At 52.6% G+C, this 20,770-nt stretch overlaps 1 protein-coding gene across 1 annotated transcript in view; it reads left to right on the top strand.

The window, feature by feature from the left end:
• Window positions 1–11,606: 11,606 nt before the first annotated feature.
• The window catches only part of CDC42BPB (CDC42 binding protein kinase beta), a 101,738-nt gene continuing 92,574 nt past the window's right edge, over window positions 11,607–20,770 (top strand). Inside the window, exon 1 of the mRNA XM_036265010.1 lies at window positions 11,607–12,155. Within this exon, the coding sequence (XP_036120903.1) occupies window positions 11,981–12,155 (175 nt within the window). The 5' untranslated portion in view covers window positions 11,607–11,980. The remainder of the gene's footprint in view (window positions 12,156–20,770) is intronic.

The raw sequence follows: 20,770 nt of genomic DNA, 5'->3' as shown, positions 1-20,770 counted from the left end.
ATTCATTCATAAACTAAACATTTATTGATTGATAAATATTAATATTTTTTTATCCTCACCCGAGGACATTTTCCCATTTTTTCTTCAGGTAGAGAGGGAGGGAGGGAGAGAGAGAGAAACATCGACGTGAAAGGGACACATCAAGTGGCTGCCACCGGAACAACCAACCAGGGCCGGGGACAAACTGCAACTGAGGTACATGCCCTTAGCGGGAACCGAACCCGGGTCTCTTGGGACCACGGGCCGATGCTCTAACTGCTGAGCCAAACTGGCCAGGGCAGGATCTTTTTCATCTTGATGATCCCAGAACCCAGCCCCAGAACTAGTAATAAATGGTTTAATATTAATATTTATCCCCCTGGCCGGTTTTGCTCAGTGGTTAGAGCATCGGTCTGTGGTCCCGAGAGACCCGGGTTCAGTTTCCACAAAGGGCACGTACCTCGGTTGCAGTTTGTCCCCGGCCCTGTTTAGTTGTGCGGGTGGCAGCCACTCAAAGTGTCCCTTTCAGGTCGATGTTTCTCTCTCTCTCTCTTCCTCTCTCTCCCTCCCGCTCTAACTGAACAAAAAATGGAAAAATGTCCTCGGGTGAGGATAAAAAAAAAAAAAAGATGAAAAAGATCCCATCCAAATTCGTGGTCTGGTGAATTCAGGGTATGATGGTCCAAAAAGGGAAATAGATCAGACAGAGGAGCATCAGTGTAAAAATGGATATTGTGTCCAAATCTTGGCACCTCCATCTGGCCGCGGATGGCTGGAACTCTGCACAAGTTCCTTGCCAGGAGACTGGAGTGGGGGCGTCCCAGCAGGATCAGCAGAGACCTGGTCTGGGCACAGTGTCTGTGGCGTGGGAGACCTGATGATGCGGGTGTAAAGAGAGGTGAGACTGAAAAAATAGGCTGGCATGGATCATGCGTGGCTGGGGCTACCTGGCTGACAGCTGGGTCCCTGATGATGGGGACCTGATGACAACAGGGAGCTCTGGGAGGTTTCAGGCAGGCAAGTACTCAGTCAGCACTCCCCCCCCCCACTCACATACCTACTCTTGTCCACTCGAAAGCCCCTGACCAGAACCAGAAAGCCCCTGACCTTGTGGTCACAAAGCCATGCTGGAGGGGTCACTGTGGCTGCTCAACACCCAGACACACTCATGTCAGGAAAGTCCGCGCTGGCATGTTCCCCCTCCCACTCCTCAACCCCCCCCAAAGGCCAACCCCACGAGGGCAGGAGTTGCTCTCGTACTTGTTAATGAGGGTGCTAGCTGTCACGTAAGGTGTTGGATGTCATCCAAGGTGTTAGCTGTTGGGTGTCACAGCTCCTGGGGACTGCTCCTAATCGGGCTCAAGGCCCTTTCGTCATAAAGCTCTGATGGTGGAGCAGTAAGCTGGGGACAGGAAGTCTCTTTACAGATGGGCTTGGGGCCCATAGCTGAGCCTGCAGAGTCAGCCTTGAAGCCCATCTTTCCCTCCAGCCTTCCATCTGCTTCTCCTCCTCCCTCCAGTGCCCCCTACCCTCCATGGACCTTCCCACAGGGACCCGGCAGATCTGGAGGCAAAGAGCTGTGTCCTGGCCATGCCCAGCCTTTGCTGAGTGTCCTTGGGAGGCCCTGCCCCTCTCTGGGCCTCCTTGTCCCCAGTGCAGTAGGAGGGTGGAGTGGATTAAATGAAGACTGAAGACCAACCATCTCTGATATTAAAATTGTCCCCTTCCCAGCCCCGTCTCCATCTACACATTCACCCTCCAAAGCATGAATGGACCGGAGGGCACCATCCCTGGGCCGGGGTGCTCAGGCGGTGGAATTCTGGCTCTAGTCATGAAGGTTTGCTCTCGGCCCTCTTGTGGCCATCCTTGGGTACAACACCCCAGACTCCTTCAGGAAGGTCACAACTGTGCAAAGCATAAAGCAGCATTTGGTGTAGATTTGAAACATTTGATATTTTGAAGTGTGGTATGTGCATGGTCGTCCTCTATGCTGTCCTCACGTGCTGACCCTCTGGGCTGGTGGGCAGAAGGTCCCAAGTAAATGACCCCAGGGGAGCCCTGGCCATTTTGGCTCAGCAATTAGAGCATCAGCCCGAAGACCGAAGAGTCTTGGGTTTGATTCCCGGTCAAGGGCACGTGCCTCTGCCGGTGTGATTCCTGCCCCTGCTGGAGTTGTGCAGGAGGCAACCAGTCGAAGTGTTCCTCACATCCATGGCCTTCTAGAAGGGAAGGCAGGAGGAGTTTCAGCTGTCTGGCTCCCACACGAAATCCCCAGCACCTAAATACTGGTCGACTGCACAAAGTTTCTGTACATTTCTTCCTAATGTAAATAGTCAGGTTTCATAGTTTTAAAAATGCCGTAATAAGAGGCAGCCCTCCGGGAACAGGGCGAGCGCCCTTCCCCAGCGTCTGTGGGAACCCAAGACCCGAGGGCACTGCATCAGCCATCAAGCACCACAGCATTCCTGGGGGCCTGTGACGTGCCCACCTATGCTGAGCCACTGGATAAGTTGGAGGACAGATCCTGGGGCGCCCACCCCTCCGCCCTACTCCCCTCGACCCAGAGGGAAAGGTAGATTGTGGGCTCCCAGCCTAGGGGCCTGGCTCCGCCCCACTTTCCCCACGGACCTGATGGCTCGGAGCCTGTCCCTCCATCTGTTTCTGGGAGTGCCTGAGCCCCTTTCACCACATGGCCGGGCGGGTATTCCGGGTTGCACACATCAGAGGAGGCGGCCCTGGTGACATTCCTTCCCCACTTAGCCTGCCGCCAGCTGCAGCTTCTGCCCACGGCACAGCTGGAGAAACTGAGGCCCAGAGAGAGTGTCCCAGAGTCCAAAGCAAAGCTGGACAGGATCCAGGGCCCAGCGCCCTGCCTGTACTGACACCCACTTGCTGGGGAGGAGGGGACTTGCTCTCCACTTTACAGGCCTCAGGTACCTGTTCACTACCCCCTTCCTGCTCGGGGAGCTGGACCCGGGCAGAGAGGGAAGGATTGGGGTCGGGTTCAGCTGGGCTGGGTCTGGGGGACCTGTGGACTGTCAGAGAATTGTAGCCCTGGGAGAAGGGGTGGTGCTTGATTTCCAGCTTGAAAGACAGGTGACCTGGCACAGGTGGGGATGGAAATGAGAGGGACAGCCCAGGTGTGGGACCACGCCAAGGGAGTGAGCTGGAGCTGCTGCTGGGACCCCAGGCAGTACCTCTGTGGAGCTGGCCAAGGTGGGTAAGGGGCGAGCTTCCAAGGCCCCTCCAGCTGAAGTCACCCAGGGCAGAGGTCATCGTCCTACCCACCCTAGCCGGCAGAGAGCTCTGCCCACCCCACCCTGGGCCCAATCATCATAGGGGACAGTGTTGTCGCCTGCCCTTCCCGCTGCCACCCCAGCCCATCCCGCTGTGCGCAGGAGACTGCACATGGGCAGGACCCATGGTCCTGGGGGTGGGGCAGGGTTTTAATCTAGAGCCTCCTGAGGACACGCCCACTGCCAGGAACAGAGGGCAGGACCCACCTGGCCAGCCTTGGAGAGACCCCAGGTCTTGCCACAGGTGACCACTCCCACCCCACTCCATTAAGCTGCAGCTCCTGGTCACAGAGGTGGTGACAGGTCCTTCTCCAGGAGGTGTTTGTGTGTGAGCAGTGACTGTCATGAGGCACTTTTGTGTAACAAATATAAAGTTGAAAATATGTGCCCCTTTACACAAACGTAGGTTTGTGCAGCATGTAAATGTTCTGGAAGGATTCTAGGTGAACTTGCCCACACTTCCTGCATCCTAGGCACTGTCCAGGGACTTTGCTTAGCTCCTTTAGTCATGGGGACCCTGTGAGGATGGAGGAGACCAGGCACAGAAAGGCTGAAGAAGCTGCCCAGGTCACAGGGCTGGTTTTGGGAGTGGGCACCTGGACTGGGCGGCCTTGGGTAGGGGACGAGAGGGGGCGAAGGGCCACACCTGCCACTCTTCCCCCAGCTGGGGCTTTGCCAATCCCTTGGTTTGGGGATAGGAGCCTTTGACCCCTGTTTCCGGTACAGGCTCAGAAGCTGAGGCTCAGAAGGAAGCGGCTTGTCTCAGGACTCACGGTGCAGAACTGGGGGTCCTCCTGGCTTCTCCTGCTTTCCAAGACCAGCTGCCCATATTGGAGCCCTGGGGACATCCCTGTCCCCCTAACGCAGGGGCGCCGAGTCCTTGCAGACAGCGGGAAGGGTGTTAGGCCTGCGGGTGACGCAGACACTGCCCACTCCCGGATAGCCTCCTGGCCTCTAAAAGCCCCCACTGAATGCCCTGGGCGCCTGGGGGCAAAGCCGTGAGGGTGGGCCGGGGGAGAGGCCTGAACAAAATGGGGGCGGCCGAGGGAGTGGGAGGAACAGCCGTTCTGGCCCCAGTGGAGGTCAAGGCTGGGAGGCTTGGTGGGGCAGTGGCCCCGCGAATCACACCTGAGAGGTGGGGTCCGGTGCCCAGGATCCTGCCCGGCCTCTGAGCCCAGGAGCAGCGTTGTAGGGCGGGGGGTGCGCCCACCCAGGCCCAGATACCCTGCCTATCTCCCCCTCCTCCCCCTGGTCCCAGCACCTGTCTCCCCACCCCGCCTCCTAACTCTGAACTCCGGCAGGTCATTCAGCCATGCGGGCCACCATGTCCTCCTATGTCCAGTCTCCAAACCTGCAGTGCCACACCCGCTCCAGGCGCCCCTCGCAAGTGGGAGCAGAGGCCCCCACCCTGCGCCCCAGGGTGTGCGCTCCAGGCCGCGGGCTAGGTGGGAGGATGGGGAAAGGCCGCAGGAAACAGTGGGAAGGGCAGCCCAGGCTGGGCCCTGCGGGGAGAGGCCAGGCTTCCAGACTCCCCAGCCGCAGTTGGAGGGGGTCCCTGCCACCAGGTTTTAAAGGCCACTTTCAGGAGATTATCCGCTGAGCTCTGCAAGGGCTGTTAGAATCGCCACAACAGCCATTCTGATGAAGTGTCCTGTGGAGTGCCCCCTACGCCCACCAGTGCCTTCTCTCAGCCCCCAGCCTGGCGGGGGACATCACATCCACTTAGCGAGGCGCAGTCCACCCCGTGTCCCAGCTATCCCCAAAGCCTGGGCTCCTTTCCTCCCTTGTCACCCAGGCGGGAGCAGACTGGAGGCGAGTGCCCGCCCTGGCCCAGAGCAGAGGCCCACAGGGCTGCCTTGAGCACAGCAGAATCACAAGGAGGCTCTACCCCTGTGGTTCTGGGTCAGTGGGTCTGAGGCGCATTTCTAACAAGTGCCCAGTGGCCGATGCTACTGGTTGGGGGACAGAGGGACCACACTGAGATCCACAAGGTGGAAAGGGGGGACCAGAGGAACAGGAATGTTCTCAGTCTGCCCCTCCCAGTCCTCCTCTGTCCACACTCCCAGGCAGAACATGTCAGCTTTGCAGCCTGGGGACATCTCTGTTGTTCAGGGACAATGCTGAGGCCTCTGCTGGCCACACAGGCTTAGACGAGTCCTGGCTCCTTTACAGACCCCCCTGGTGCCCTTGAGGAGGTGTCTCACCCACCGTGAGCCTCAGTTTCCTTATCTGCCCTGTAGGTTGGGGACAAGGCTGTGTGCAGATAAGGGAGAGACTGTAGAAAAGGCTGGGCAAATAGGGGTCGCTGGGGTTAGTACTCCTCATGGGATTATTCTCCTCGGGAAGAGGACCTCAGCCCGTTAGGAGTGGGCACCTGCGGCTTTGGGGAAGGGGGCACGGATGTGTGGGGGTCCTGGGCTCAGATGGGGCCCTGCCATTGGCCGGCAGTCATTCCACTGCTCCAAGCCTCTGTTTGCTGTTGTGAAGAAGGGGGTGAGTCCTGCCTCTACTTATGTGGTCCAGGGAGGGTTGATCTGCACAGTGCTGTGCCCAGGGCTTGCTGTTAAACCTCAGTGTCCTCCTCAAAGTCCCCTCCACTCTGGGCACCTCCTCCCTGGCTTCCTGGTCCAGCCTCCATACCCACCCCTTCCAGGCCGCAAGCGATTCTCTTTGGCAGTGCTGTAGGCCCTGGAAGGCAAATCCTGTGTCAGAGGCTCAGAAGGAACCCTTTGTCCCTCTGAGGCCGTGGGGAGCCATGGGAGGCTCTGTGCCAGCCTGTGGGAAGACGCCTCTGGGAGCTCGTGGAGGGACGGGGGTGGTGGGCCGTGGAGAGCAGCGGGGCAGGGACAGGGGTGCACAGGCTGTGCTCTTGGCCACCTCCTCTCCTTCCATCACCACCGTCATCACTTACTACCTATCAGTGGCACTGCAGGGCTACCTGCAGGTGATGTACCCTGTGCGACGGAAGTCTGTGCCCATGACTTCGCAGACGCCTCAGAGACTCTGCAATGGAGGGTCTCCGTCTCCCTTTCAGACGAGGAGCTGGGGGTCCCAGGGTCTGGCTCCTCTGGGCCAGTCATGTCACCCGGCCTGCAGAGCATTTCTCGTGGGCAGCTGCTGGGCACTGCTGGATTCGTGCTTTTGGATGTGGGGGACAGTCCTGGCGGCAGTGGGGTGGTCCCTACAAGGACACGCATGGGGATTAGGAGGGCAGGGCTTGTCCCACGTCTGCACCAGGGTGGCAAGGAAATGAGAGGCTGCACACTGGACAGAGGCCTGTCCGACGTGCCTTCCCTCCTCCCTGCCACCCTCGCACACACAACAAGTGGGCGCCTTTTGTGTCTGATCCTGGTGGGGTACTGGCTCCTGCTGCTGACCTTCAGTCCTCCGCATTATCAGCTTGGAGGTTGAGGAGGAAGAGAAACACCCTCAGGAAGAGCTGTGGCCCAGAGAGTCAGGAGGCAGGAAACCTCAGGAACCACGGCCAGGGTCACAGCAGCCACAGGCCCGGGTGGCGGTGACTGACAGGCAAGGCTGAGCCTCTGCATGAACTCGCACTGACCAAGGCGCCCGCAACCCTCTGCCTTCTGCACTGGTCCTTCTGTTCCCTGTCTGTGCCTGAGAGTTTCCCACCTTCTCGTCCACTTCTCCGCTACAGTGTCACCGCTTCAAGGGGCCACCCTGCGTTCTCCATCGAGGAGGCACGCACCCCTCCGTCGACACCACGTCACGTGTCCGCTTTCCTCGCAGCCCTCGCTTTTCTCCGAAGTTCTCTTTATCCTCCGGTGCACTGTCCTGTGGTCTGTCCCCGGACTAGAGTAGACACGCCGGTGTCTGTCTGGGCCGCCACTGTAGCCTTGGCACCTAGAGCAGTGCTGACACGTAGCAGGCGCCCAGCGGCTTTGGGCTGGTTGAATGAATTCATCTACATCATTTCTTTTTTTTTGTTTTTTATCCTCACCCGAGGACATTTTTGCATCTTTCTACAGATAGAGTGGGAGGGAGAGAGGAAGGGAGAGAAACATCGATGTGAGAGAGACACATGGAGTGGTTGCCACGCACACGTCCCCAACCAGGGCTGGGGACAAACTGCAACCGAGGTACGCGCCCTTAGTGGGAACCGAACCTGGGACTCTCTGGTCTGCAGGCCGACGCTCCAACCGCTGAGCCAAACCAGCCAGGGTTCTACATCATTTCTCAAAGACTACACAAAGTGCCATATTATGTATGTACAGTTATTTATTTGTATCCTGATGGACATTTAGGTTTTCATTATTTTAATTGCAAGTAATCCAGTAATGACTATTATTGCACATACGACTGTGTGCATGAGTCCCAGTGGGGACACACGGAGGTAGGGCAACTGAGAGCATAAAAAGTGGCCTATTTACCAAGGCAAGGGCAGGAGCTGGATTAGGGGAGAAATGGGGGTGCTCCCAAGGCTGGCAGGGCCAAGGAGCTGTGGCCACCTCTGGGTCCCCTGGGAGCAGCGGAAGGGCAGGGTGGCCAGAACCTGGGGACAGCTGCTTCATGAAGAGGGGTCCCAGACAGGCTGTGGCTGAGTGATGAGGAATAGATAGTGACTCACTCTTCCCAGACCCCTACCCACAGGTACAGCCCATTTGGGGCACAAAACAGGTGGAGCAGGGTGGGGAGTGGACCTGGAGGGGTAGAGGCACACTCTCCACCATCATAGCCTTTCACCTCATCCTTGTCCTGTAGGGGAAATGTGTCAACACCCAGGGCACATGATATCCCACCAGCCTCTGATGTTCGTGGGTGATGCCAACCACAGAGTGAGCCAACCTGAAACCTAAGACCTTGGACATCAGAAGTGCTCTTCAGCCCAGCTGGCCAGTGTGGCTCAGTGGATTGAGCATCATCCCGTGGACTGAGGTCCAGGTTTGATTCCTGGTCAGGGCACATGCCCAGGTTATGGGCTCGATCCCCATTAGTGGGTGCAGGAGGCAGCCAATCAATGTTTCTCTCTCATCAATGTTTTTTTCTCTCTCTCTTTCTAAAAAAATCAATTAAAAATTATTTTAAAAAAGTAAGAAGTGCTCTTCAACTCTGACTGGTTTGGCTCAGTGCCTAGAGCGTTGACCCAAGGGCTGAAGAGTTTTGGGTTCAACTCCCAGTCAGGGGCATGTACTTGGGTTGTACGTTCGATCCCTGATTGGACATGCGGGAGGCAACCAATCCATGTATCTCACAAAGATGTTTTTCCCTCCTTCCCTTCTACTCTCTGAAAACCAATGGGAAAATATCCTCAGATAAGGATTAACGACAACAACAAAAGAAATGCTCTTCATATTAGTTTGGGGGTGGAGACCCACAAGAAGGAAAGTCCCATGACAGCGCCCACTTCCCCACGTGGTCTTCACTCCATATCCCTCCTCCTCCGCTGGCTCCTCAGCAGCACTTTTCTTGCCTTGGTGGGAGGACCCAAACTTTTGTTCCTTCAGGACAGGGGTCCTTTATGGGCCTGTCATTAATGAGCTTCTCTTTTTCCAATAGTTAGAACCACTAAGCACCACAGGGAAGTCCCGGGGCTCCTCACACAGTCCACCTGGCCCCATGTGTAAAATAAGTTTACGTTCCCTCTGATGCCTGGGATCAGTGTCCCAGGCAGCACAGGGACCCCTTCTCTGCCTGCTGGCTTAGTGGCAGGAGGAAGGAGAACTAGCCTGTGGGGAGGGGCCGCCTCAGCTCTAATTCACCAGAAGCAAGTTTGTTTCCTGATGGAAGCACTCCTTTCTTGCAATCTAACCCTTTGCAGAAAAAGTTGACTTGCCTCTGGTCTAAAGGAAAAGACAAGAATTTCTCTCTCCTAGTTTTAGTATAAAACATCCTAAAGAAGTTCTCTGATTGGTCTGGCTTGAGTCACATGATGACCCCTGATCAAGGGGATGGAGAGCTGACCATCTGGCCCTGGGGGACATGTCCACCCCCCCATGGCAGCCCCTCTAGGATCCCATGATCAAAGTGGAGCTGGAGTGAAGACTCACAGGGTGCGGGGAGAGGGGGTGGTGGTGGGGTGCCAGGCAGACAAACACAAGGACTGCCCGGCAAAGGGACAATGACCTTTGTCCAGTGTGCATGTTGTAAAATGTATTGAAATTTCAAGAGACAACAGATGTGGATCTCAAATGAGGTTTCAGGTCACCATATGTAGACTGTCAAGGGTAATACTTGAAAACCTGTCCCAGACCCAGATTAAGAGATGGAGGGCCCTGGTCGGTTTGGCTCAGCGGTTAGAGCATCGGCCCACAGTCCAGAGAGCCCCGGGTTCGGTTCCCGCTAAGGGCACGTACATCGGTTGCAGTTTGTCCCTGGCCCCGGTTGGGGTTGTGTGGATGGCAGCCAGTCGATGTGTCTTTCTCTCATTGATCTCTCTCTCTCTCTCTTCCTCCCTCTCTCCCTCCCACTCTATCTGAAGATAAATGCAAAAAAAAAAAAAAGAGATGGAGGAAGAGAGGAGATCCAGTGATACGGTCCTGCCGGGCATGGAGCATGGGAGGACGCCTTTCTTTACCTGAAGCCTAGTGATGGTGGCTTTTAAGGGATTCCTCAGAGAGCTTAAGACATGGCCCTATTTGGAGGTACAGTGGACTACGGATGGACCCCAGCAGGGAAAGAAGGGCCCACGAGCTGCCATGAGGCAGAGCCAGGAGTGTGCTGCCCAGTTGGGACCTGACAGCTCCCAAACATTTGTTAGGGGGTACGAGAGTGTTTCCGGTGGATGCATGTGAGCTGTGTAGACAGACATAAGCCACATGGACAGGTCATCATAGGTCCTGTCCAATAGTCCCCATAGAAGGGCAGAGGGTCCCCCGAAGCCCACAGGTAAATACCCACTTAGAAAGGCAACATGTGCTCAAGAGAGGGAGCAGCAAGGAACTGCCCAGGAGCCCATGAATATCCCCAGGAGAGGGCTGGAGGTGAGACCACAGCTCTCCCGAACACCTTCTTCCACTCTGGCAGCTGGCAACAGCCCCAGGTGGGTGGAAGGAGGGCCAAGCTGGCTGAGAGGCTTGAGGAAGGAACATGGCAGAAGCCAAGCACAGCCCCTTTCCCACCTCACCTCAGCCCTAAAGGGCCCAAGTGGGCACCAGGGGAAGAGCAAAGGTTAAATCAAGTTCAGAGGTTTACCTCTGTAGACCCGGACGCTTTAACTTTTGAACTGAGACATTATTTGCAGCTTGAAGTTCCATGTGCACATTTCTGTGTGCTGGGGATGAGGTTAGGCTTGGTGCCACTTACTTGTTGCAAAGACGAGAAACCCACTGGAGCCAGCCCAAGTAGGAGTTTACTGTAAGGATGTTGTTAGGGACTGAGTATTTCTGTCCCCCTAAACTCCAAGTGCTGAAATCCTAACTCCTGATGTGATTAGGAGGTGGGGCCTTGGGGAGGTGATTAGGTCATGGGGGTGGAGCCCTCGTGAATGGGATTAGTGACCAAAGAGGACACAGCAAGACAGCCCTCTATAAAGGGGAAGAGGGCACTGACCCTGACCCTGACCACGCTGACACCCCCATCTCAGAAGTCTAACCTCCAAAACTGTAAGAAATAAATGTCTATTGTTTATAAGCCACTCAGTCTCTGGCTCTTTGTAAACAGTAGCTGCAGATGGCCAAGACAGAGGGCGGAACCCCATGGGTGCCTGAGGACACGGGCAGCGACTCGCTGGGCAAACCCAAGCTGGAGACCATCAACCCGCCGCTTCCTACCAAACTGCCACCCCCAGACATTTGTTTGCGGGGAGGGGTAGGCTGCACGGTGGAACTGGAAGTGGCCACTGCGTGGGCATCGCGAATTCACCGGGCGCTGGGCCGCCGCCTCTCCGCAGGCCCGCCCTGTCCCGACCTCAGTCAGAGGTGGGCCCGCGTTTCCACCAGCCGCTCCGAGCTCAGAAGAGTCCTGCTTCTAAGTCCCGCCGCCGAGGACACCAGGGCTGCGGCTGCGGGGCGGTCCCGAAGCCCCAGGCCGGCCGGGTCCGCTCCGAGCCTCGGGATCCCTCCGGGACGCCGAAGGTGGGTATGCGGAGCGCTCGCGCACGCGCCGATGCCGCAATCTCGGCAGCGCACCGGCTCCTCGCTTGCCCCGCCCCCTCGCGACCCCGCCCCCGCCTTCCCAGCATCCCGGCCTCCCTACGGCGAGCGGCGAGGCTCGATCCCGCCGGGAACCAGGAGCCGGGACGCAGGGGCGGGGCGGCGCGCTGAGGTCAGCGCGGCGACGGCCGGTCCCGCCGTGGTTGGCTGCGCCCGCGCTGGCCGCGCCCTGGTTGGCTGCGGGCCGCGGGGCTGGGCCGCCGGGTCGGGTCCGGGGTCGGGTCTGGGGCGCCGGCCGGGCTTGCGCAGCGCTCCGGTCAGCGTCGCTCCAGGGCGGCGGGCAGCGGGGAGGGCGCGGCTGCGGGCGGGGCTCAGGGGCGCAGGCGGGGCGGGACGCGCCGGGCGGAGAGGGCGGCGGCGCCGAGGGGAGGAGACCGGTCCATGGACCCGCGGGGCCCGGCGCCCCAGACGCTTCGCCGCCGGGACCGAGCCCAAGATGTCGGCCTAGGCCGGGGCACAACGACGCGGACGGGGCGGCGACGAGGTGCTGCCAGGGCTCACGGCCGCCGGGTCCCCGAGGGCTCGCCCTGACGGACTGGCCGAGAGGAGCGGACGGCGAGAGGCCGGCGCGTGGGGAGCGGGCCGCGCGGCACCATGTCGGCCAAGGTGCGGCTCAAGAAGCTGGAGCAGCTGCTCCTGGACGGGCCCTGGCGCAACGAGAGCGCCCTGAGCGTGGAGACGCTGCTCGACGTGCTCATCTGCCTGTACACCGAGTGCAGCCACTCGGCCCTGCGCCGCGACAAGTATGTGGCCGAGTTCCTCGAGTGGGGTAAGTGCGCGCGGCCCTGACCTCAGCCCCCCAGTCCCCGGACCGGCTCACCCTCCTCCCCACCCTGCCGCCTGCTCCGCACTGCCCTCGCGCTTCCGTCCCACCCGCCGTCCCGTTCCTCCGGCCGCTCCTGGCGCTCCGGTCTTTCTGCGGCTCTTGATCCCTCCCTGCGCTCTTGGGCCTTTGCACGTCCGCGCTCGGCCGTCCCGCCTCCTCATCCTGCCCTTAGGAGCCACATCTTCGTCCCTCCCCCATCCCCCCTCCGGACCATCGTCCCTGCCGCTTCCTAGATCCACCCTTCGAGTCTGGATATCATTTCCTGCAGTTCTGCCTGGGATATCCGCCCCCGCCCCCCGCTTTGGGGTCCAGGATCAGCGTCCAGCGTCCCCCCTCCCCCGCCACGCTCTGCTGATTTGTGGGGGCAGCAAAGTGTGCTTTTTACATCTGCTTCCACACCGCCCCGTGGGTCCCCCACCCCGTGTGCGTCTCCTAGGTGACAGCCGGTCTACATCCCCTTCACTGGAGCACCTCCAAGGGAGTTTTAAGGTTAAACGCCTTGTTTTGAATACACCATGCAAGAGCAACTTGATTTTCTATTTGTGATTGCGCCAGATCCTTGATATATTTTGGGGTAGTTTGAAGTGTCAGTATGTGGAAGTCATTTAAAAACTTTCTTCACCTGATCTTTGCATGCCGCCTTTTCTTTATTCAAGGATCTATATTGTAATCGTTGGTCAACCTGTTATGCTTTGTTAGGGTATAAATCGATTAATCCATTTAATGATCATTAGAATCCAGAAGACAGTGTAAAGTGAAACCCTTTGGCTTCACCTTCTCCTAACATGGGCATTCTGTCATGACCCTCAGATTCACCTAAAATGACTTAGTGGGAAGACGTGCTTATGTTCAGGCCACACCTATGAAAATCCTATAGTTGCGTCATTTGTGTCACTGGGCTAGGACTGCAGATTGAACCAGTCATTTCTAATCTCTCGGGCTGATCAAGCTGCTGTATACCTGAGGAAATAAACAAATGTGTTCTGTAGTAAGGCCTCCTGCTCTGCCAAGATGGTAACTGGAATTGGAATTTTGTTTACAAGTCAAAACTTAAGTTGCCATAGTCATTAGAGGGCTTCTGTTTTTTGCTTGTAAGTGAAATGTTGACATGAGGTCTTGTGAGAGCAGCAGTAGAGGGAGGCCCAGAACCTTAGACAGCCGGTTATTATTTCTATGGGTACCACTATTCTTGGTTATACTAAATGTAAGTAAAAGAGAGTATTCGCTTTCCTGGGGTCCTTTATCAGTGACCTGATTTCCAGCTGAATAATTTACTGACTTCACAGTTGATTTGAAAGTGAGGTCTTTGGTGCCTGTTACATCTGAGCCTTCTGAATATCGTGTTTGCCATTCCTCTCTGAGCTTTTGATCTTGAAGTCCAGGTTCACCTTGGGCACAGTCTATGAGTAAAAGTGTGATTGAAAGGAGGAAGCAGAGGGCAGGTTTTAGTTGGTAAGGTGTGGACCAGGTGCTCTGGCCTGGGAACCAAGCCATGCCTGGATGGAGGTTAGTCTGAGGGCTGGGCGCCCTGAGGACCAGTGGTCCCGGTGCAGCCCCCTTACCACCAGACAGGTCAGCCAGTCTGTGAACTGGTGGGTTTCACTGGAGGAGGCTCTTCCAGCATGTGTGGAAGTATCTTATTGGATTTGACCTTTCCAAATCTAAACAGGAGCTGTGGGCTATTCAGATAAAAATATTTTCAAAATTGTATTCTGGCTCTTTGGAAATTATAAATCAGTTACATTATCCTAAAAACTTAATTTGCACAGAAGTGTAATCTTTAAGTTACAGAGACAAAGAATGGACTTAAATTTGGGGTGGCATTTTAATGAAATATATTTGAGAAACAGTGTTTAACCTCCTGTATGTTAACATATGTGCCATTGTAACTGCAGTGGTGTGTTAGTAGTTGCCATATGTGTGCGGTTGTATTTGTTATTACTTGGAATGCCTGGTGATTGAGATTGGAAGGCAAAGAATGGTCTTTTCAAACAGGATTGTTTGTTGAGCATTATTAGGTACCCTAATTACTTCTGCTCAGGAAACATGTATATACGCTATCCGTCTGTGGATTGTTGACTTTTTGGAGTCACACTGTTATAGTGTCCGAAACCTTTGCTGTGTTGAGTCCTGTCATGCAGAGGGCTAATCCCTCCCCACCTTCCAAATTGTCTAATGACAATTATGTCTAGTGAATGTATGTGGAATTCTTGAAACTTAAAATAACTGATTCAGCTCAGATTTTGAGACTTACTGGGAAATCTTTGGGGAAATCTGGAAAGTATAGGTAATAAAGCTTTTACGTTTTAAAAGAAGACTGTTTCTGGCCCTTGCCAATTTGGCTCAGCTGTTAGAGTGTCGGCCTGTATACCGGAGGGTCTTAGGTTCGATTCCTGGGTTTCGGATTTGATCCCTGGCCCTGGGTGGGGGTGTTAGGGAGGCAACCAATCAATGTGTCTCTCCCTCTCTCTCCCTGTCCCTCTTTCTCTCCCTTCCCCTCTCCCCTCCCCTTCCACTCTATTTAAAAATCAATGGAAAAAATATCCTCAGGTGGGGATTAACAAAAAAGAAGAAGAAAAAGATTGTTTCCGGCCCTTGTTTTCTTATTTCCACAGTGGTTGCATGGGACAAGAGTCATTCTTCATTGTAGGTTTTTGTTTTTAATTTTCCCTTCATTGTGTTTATAGTTTGATTAGTTTTCTGTTAAATTCTGGGCCTTCATTAAAACTTGGAAATACTCTGCTTTGCATATGTATTTCTTTAAGCTGTTTTTTTTAATGCAGATTTGATGCTATTTTAAGCAGAGCACATGAAACACTGAAATTTCAACCAGTAAACAGCAACAAATATGGACAACTAAAATGAGGTTGTTATATAAAAATACTTTTACATGTGTTAAATATGTAATACCACTTAAGTATTATGGCTAGTGTTTCATTCGGATGGAGCTGCTGCTTGGCATTGGATGGACCACAGTGGCCCTCTGCATTGGTTCCCACCTGGCCTGCAGACAGGGTGGGAGGTCTAGGGCTCACTGCTGGTGTAGGCACACCTCCTGGAGGCCGCCTGGGCTTGCCCCCCCCCCCCCCCCCCCATTCCCAGTCCAGGGCATCTTCTCTCACTCTGACACACTCCCTCTGTCAGTTTTTAATTTTCTCCTGTGTGATTTTTCCTATTGTGATTGCAGCAGTGCCTTCTCCGAGTTCTTTTCTGTGAATTCCCGTCCGTCAGGGTGGGGATACTCAGTACTAGGTGTGAGTGGGATGACACTGCCAAATTAGTAAGTTCAGGCTTCACACTGGTGCCAAGCGTCTCAAGATACAATTTAATCTTAGTGGTTTCTCCAGCTGGGATGTTTGTATAACATGGGAACAATTTTTTTTTTTTTTTTACAACTTTTTGTTGTTGCTGTTAATCCTCACCCGAGGATATTTTTTCTACTGATTTTTTTTTTTTTTAATATAGAGTGGAAGGGAGGGAAGGAGAGAGAGAGAGAGAGAGAGAAACATCGATGTAAGAGAGACACATTGTTTGGTTGCCTCCCAAACAACCCTGACCAGGGCTGGGGATCGAACCTGCAAGCCAGATACATGCCCTTGACCGGGAATTGAACCCAGACCCTTTGGTCCCTGCTGAGCCCAACTGGCCAGGGCTCTTTTTTTTAATCCTCACCTGTGGATATACTTTTTATTGATTTTAGAGAGAGAGGAAGGAGAAGAGAGAGAAAAACACCAGTTGGTTGCCTCTCATACACACCCCGACCAGGATTGAACCCGAGACCTTTTGCATCCAACTGAGTCATACCAGGGTGGGAACACTTTTTTTAAATAGCAGATTTGAGAAACAGGTCTTTTGAATAATAAGATCTAAATTGTAGGGGAATGTTGGGATTGCATAATAAAAGATTAGGTTAACATAATTTAGATTTTATTAAAAGTTATTTGAAATGCATCAACATGGAGCACATGACATGAGATGGGACAGTTGAAACTACCTAACATTACCAAGCGGGCTTTCCCTGTTCTCTCTTAAAATCTCCTTCATTGACAGTCAGACTTTAAAGTGACCAGCTGTGCCCTGGCCGGTTTGGCTCAGCAGTTAGAGCGTCGGCCTGTGGTCCAGAGAGACCTGGATTCGGTTCCTGCTAAGGGCATGTACTCGGTTCCAGTTTATCCCCGGCTCTGGTTGGGTCGTGTGGGTGGCAGCCACTCGATGTGTACCTTTCACGTCTATGTTTCTCTCTCTCTCTTCCTCTCTCTCCCTCCTCTGTCTGAATGAAAAAATGTCCTCGGGTGAGGATTAAAAAAAAAAAAAAAAAGTGAACAGCTGTGTCTGTGTTAAACTCAGACCTTCAGGAAATAAAATTGGAGTTGGAGTGATTTGTTCTCACTTTAGGGCACCACCGTGGGAACAACCTGAAAAAGTTGATATGTGCACTGAATTGCTCTTCAGCAAAATACTTGAATGCATGAATGCATGTAGGTAAAAATCTCACCTCAGGCAGGTTGGCAGGCAGCTAGCTGCCTTGCCTTTGCCCTGCCTTCTGCTGTGCCCATGATGTGCTCAGAAATGCCTCCTGTCTGCTGATGTTGATGATGGTGAACACAAGCAAACGAGACTGTTGAGTAAGGCCAAACTGTTGAATGCTTTTCTTGGTAAAGAGGCAAAGAGTATCCTTTGAGACTAATAAATATGGATCTTGTTGAAATAGACCAAATATGGATTTTTTAGCCTTTCTTTTTAATTGATAGGGGATAAAGTAAAATTAAAGGAAATTTTGAAAGAGTTAAGAAAAACAATAACATCATCCTAATCCCCATGGCATAACAATGTCCCTGTCCCGAGTTTAAGTTTGAGTCTAAGATTCTTAGAATATTCCAAAATGATGGTATGTTAAAGTTATCCTAAATGTGTGTGAGATTCTGCCCTGGCTGGTTTGCTCAGCGGTTAGAGCATCAGTCCAAGCCCTCGGAACAGAAGTTCTCCGGTTCAATTCCCAGTCAAGGGCATGTACCTGGGTTGTAGATTTGATCCCTGACCCCTGGTCAGAGTTGTGCGGGAGGCAGCCAATCGATGTGTTTCTCTCTCTCTGTCTTCCACCTTTTCTCCTTCCCTTCCATTCTATCTGAAAAATCAATGGAAAATTATGTCATCGGGTGAGGATTAACAACAACAAAAAAAGTATGAGAATCTCACTGATGAAAGTGGATTGAGAGGAAAAGACACTTTCTTTAAATGTTAAATCACAAATGATTTGACAATGTGAGCTTACGCTCTTGCTCATGTGCACGCACACTCTCTCTCTCCCTCTTTATATATGTATACATATGGACTTAAAATCTACCAGAGAAGTAAATTTTTTTTTTAATCCCCACGTGAGGACATTGTTTCTATTTTTTGTTCAGATAGAGTGGGAGGGGGGGGGGGGAGAGAGAGAGAGAGAAAGAAACATCAATGTGAAAGGGACACATCGAGTGGTTGCCACCTGCATGACCCAATCAAGGCCGGGGACAAACTACAACTGAGGTACGTGCCCTTAGCGGGAACCAAACCCGGGCACTAAACCAACTGAACTACCCAGCCAGGGCTCATAAATTTCAGTTGAATTTATCCTGTTTTGGAGTTTCTTTGGAGACCTGTGGAACATATTCTTCTAAGATGGTCCTTTTTCTGCTGTTAATTCTCACCTGTATTTCTCCATTGACTTTTTTAAAAAATAGGGTGGAAGGGAGGGAGGAGGGGAGAGAGAGAAACATTGATGTGAGAGAGACACATTGATTGGCTTCCTCCCACACGATCAAACCTACAAGCTAGGTATGTGCCCTCGAGCGGGAATTAAACCAGAGATCTTCTGTCTGAGGGCCGATGCTTCAACTGCTGAGCCACACTGGCCAGGGCTTCTTTTTTTTTTTTTTTTTTTTATCCTCACTCGAGGATATTTTTCCATTTTTTGTACAGATAGAGTGGGAGGGAGAGAGAGAGAGAAACATCGACGTGAAGGGACACATCGAGTGGCTGCCACCCGCACGACCAACCAGGGCCGGGGACAAACTGCAACCGAAGTACGTGCCCTTAGCGGGAACCGAACCCGGGTCTCTCCGGACCGCAGGCCGACGCTCTAACCGCTGAGCCAAACTGGCCAGGGCTGGCCAGGGCTTCTTAACACTATTAGGATGGTGATGGCATGGCCTTCTAGCCTCCAACATTACAGAGGCAAGGGTTTGATTTTTTATTTTATTTTATTTTTTTCTTTATTATTATTATTATTATTATTTTTTTTTGAGGAAGGGAGAGGAAGAAAGAGATAGAAATATCTATGAGAGAGAACATCGATTGGCCACCTCCTGCATGCTCCCTCACTGGGGATCGGGCCCACAACCTGGGCATGTGCCCTGACTGGGAATTGAACTGGCGACTTCTTGGTGTATGGGTCGACCCTCAACCACTGAGCTACACCGGCCCGGCGAGGCAGGGGTTTGAAAACAGGAATTTGAATGGTGACATGAGCTGCCCTCTATCCGCATCCCCACTCTCCCTTGGGTAAAAGCAGACTCTGGACATGTTCCTGAATTGTTTCTAAGTAAGCTATTCTCTAGCCAGGGTTTCTTTTCTCCACTGGATCAGGGTCAACCCTGGCCTCTTTGCTGGCACCTGCTTTGAAATATCTCAATTTTATTTTAGCCTTTTCTTTCCAATTTTATTATCACTGGCCTAGGTGAAGCTCTTAAGACCCCAGACTTAAATGAATGCCTTTCTCACGTGAAGATTTAAATAACCTCTGCTAGGTCCGTCTTAAACACTGCTTTTTATTTCATCAACTCCCCCTTTTCAAAAACCTCCACAATGATTTCATATTCTGTTGCTTTGAAAAAGTCAGGTCTGAACTCCATGGCCCAATGTTACAATTCAAAATTGACCTAAAAAGACATCTAATCTTAGTTTGCAGTTGAAATTAACAGCACTTTGGACCATAACCTCTGGGGTGGTTTTCTTTCTTTCTTTTTTTTTTTTAATTATCACCCGAGGATATTTTTCCATTTATCTTCAGATAGAGTGGGAGGGAGGGAGAGAGAGAAAGAGAGACATGGATGTGAAAGAGACACATTGACTGGTTGCCTCCTGCACAACCCTGACCAGGGCCGATGAGGAACAGCAACCAAGGTACATGCCTTTGATTGGGATCGAACCCTCAACTCTTAGGTTCGCAGCCGACACTCAAACCGCTGAGCCATACTGACCAGGACTATGTTTCTTTTTTTAATCCTCACTAGAGGATAATTTTTTTCCCCATTTATCTTCAGGGAGAGAGAGAGAGAGAGAGGGAGAGATCATTATGAGAGAGACACATCGATTGGTTGCGTCCCGCACGACCTCGACCAGGGCCAGGACCAAACTGCAACTGAGGTATGTGCCCTTGACCAGAATCAAACTTGCAACTCTTTGGTCTGTGGACCAAATTGGCCAGGGCTCATTCATTTATCTTTCTGTTCTGATTTTTCTGGAAGAGGTGCTTAACTTTATCTTCTAGTTCTTAACATTGAATTTTTATTTCTGCCATCATGTTTCATTTCTAAGTGTTTTTGTTCTCAGTATTTCTTTTTATAACATCCTATTTTTGTTTCATGAAGACAATACATTTTTTGAACATTTCTTCTTGTTTATAAATTTTTATTGATTTATGCACACATTTATGTTTTATAGATGTTTTCCTTGTTTCCTGTGATGTCTTTGCTTTCTTCTGAGTCCTTTTTCTCCTGTTTTTCACTTTGGTTTTTGATGTCAGAAGGTTTTGTTCAAATATCTGATGATTATTGGCTTTCTTTTCCTAATGAGTGGGCTGACTGGAAAAACTGTGTACGGAGAAACTTCAGATGTTGCGCCTCACCTTTAGGAAATAGGATGAGGACCTTGCCAATTGAGGGGATACCGCCAGGAGTTGCTAAAGTAATTATTTGTCCTTGGCTTGTCAGTTTCCCCAGAGAGGTGTTTCTCCTGCCTGGGTGGTGAGGAATAGTGTACATGCTGGCTGCCAGCTTTCTGGGGAGGTGGGGTGAGTGATGTGGACGAGGTCTGATGGGGTGGGGGTGGCTGGCCGGGGGGTCGTGGTGTAGCTGCTGCTCCTGCAGGCTTGGAGCTGGTTGTGTGTTCTGTGCATTGTTGTTTAGGCCTTCGGAGATCCTAGTGCTGCTGATGCTTCCTGGACCTTCTTACCCTGACCTCGAGCACAGTTATGCTCAGTTTTCTAGCTTTGCTTTTCCCACTGTGCAAAATTAAGTTGACGTTTTTGGTCTGCTGTCATCTGTCATCCATTCATTCAAGTCTTTTTTTAAGGACTTAAGACATGGCAGGCACTGCAGTGGTGACATGGATTCTAGAAAGGAGAATTCAACAGAGGAAAGAAACAAAACAAAACTCCTTTCTCCCAGAGCTCAGGAATCAAATTCTGCATTTTCGTAGGGGTTTCAGATGGCGCAGAGATAAGCTGGCTGTTCTGTGCACTGTACTTAACTGGAGGGGACCCAGTTTTTATCTCTGTATGAAGTCAGAGTGTCTTTGAT

Source organism: Molossus molossus, unplaced genomic scaffold, assembly GCF_014108415.1.
Source record: "Molossus molossus isolate mMolMol1 unplaced genomic scaffold, mMolMol1.p scaffold_m16_p_1, whole genome shotgun sequence".
NCBI classification, from domain to species: domain Eukaryota; kingdom Metazoa; phylum Chordata; class Mammalia; order Chiroptera; family Molossidae; genus Molossus; species Molossus molossus.
The sequence above is the reverse complement of the archived record's forward strand: the minus strand, read 5'-3'. Positions and strand labels throughout refer to the sequence as shown.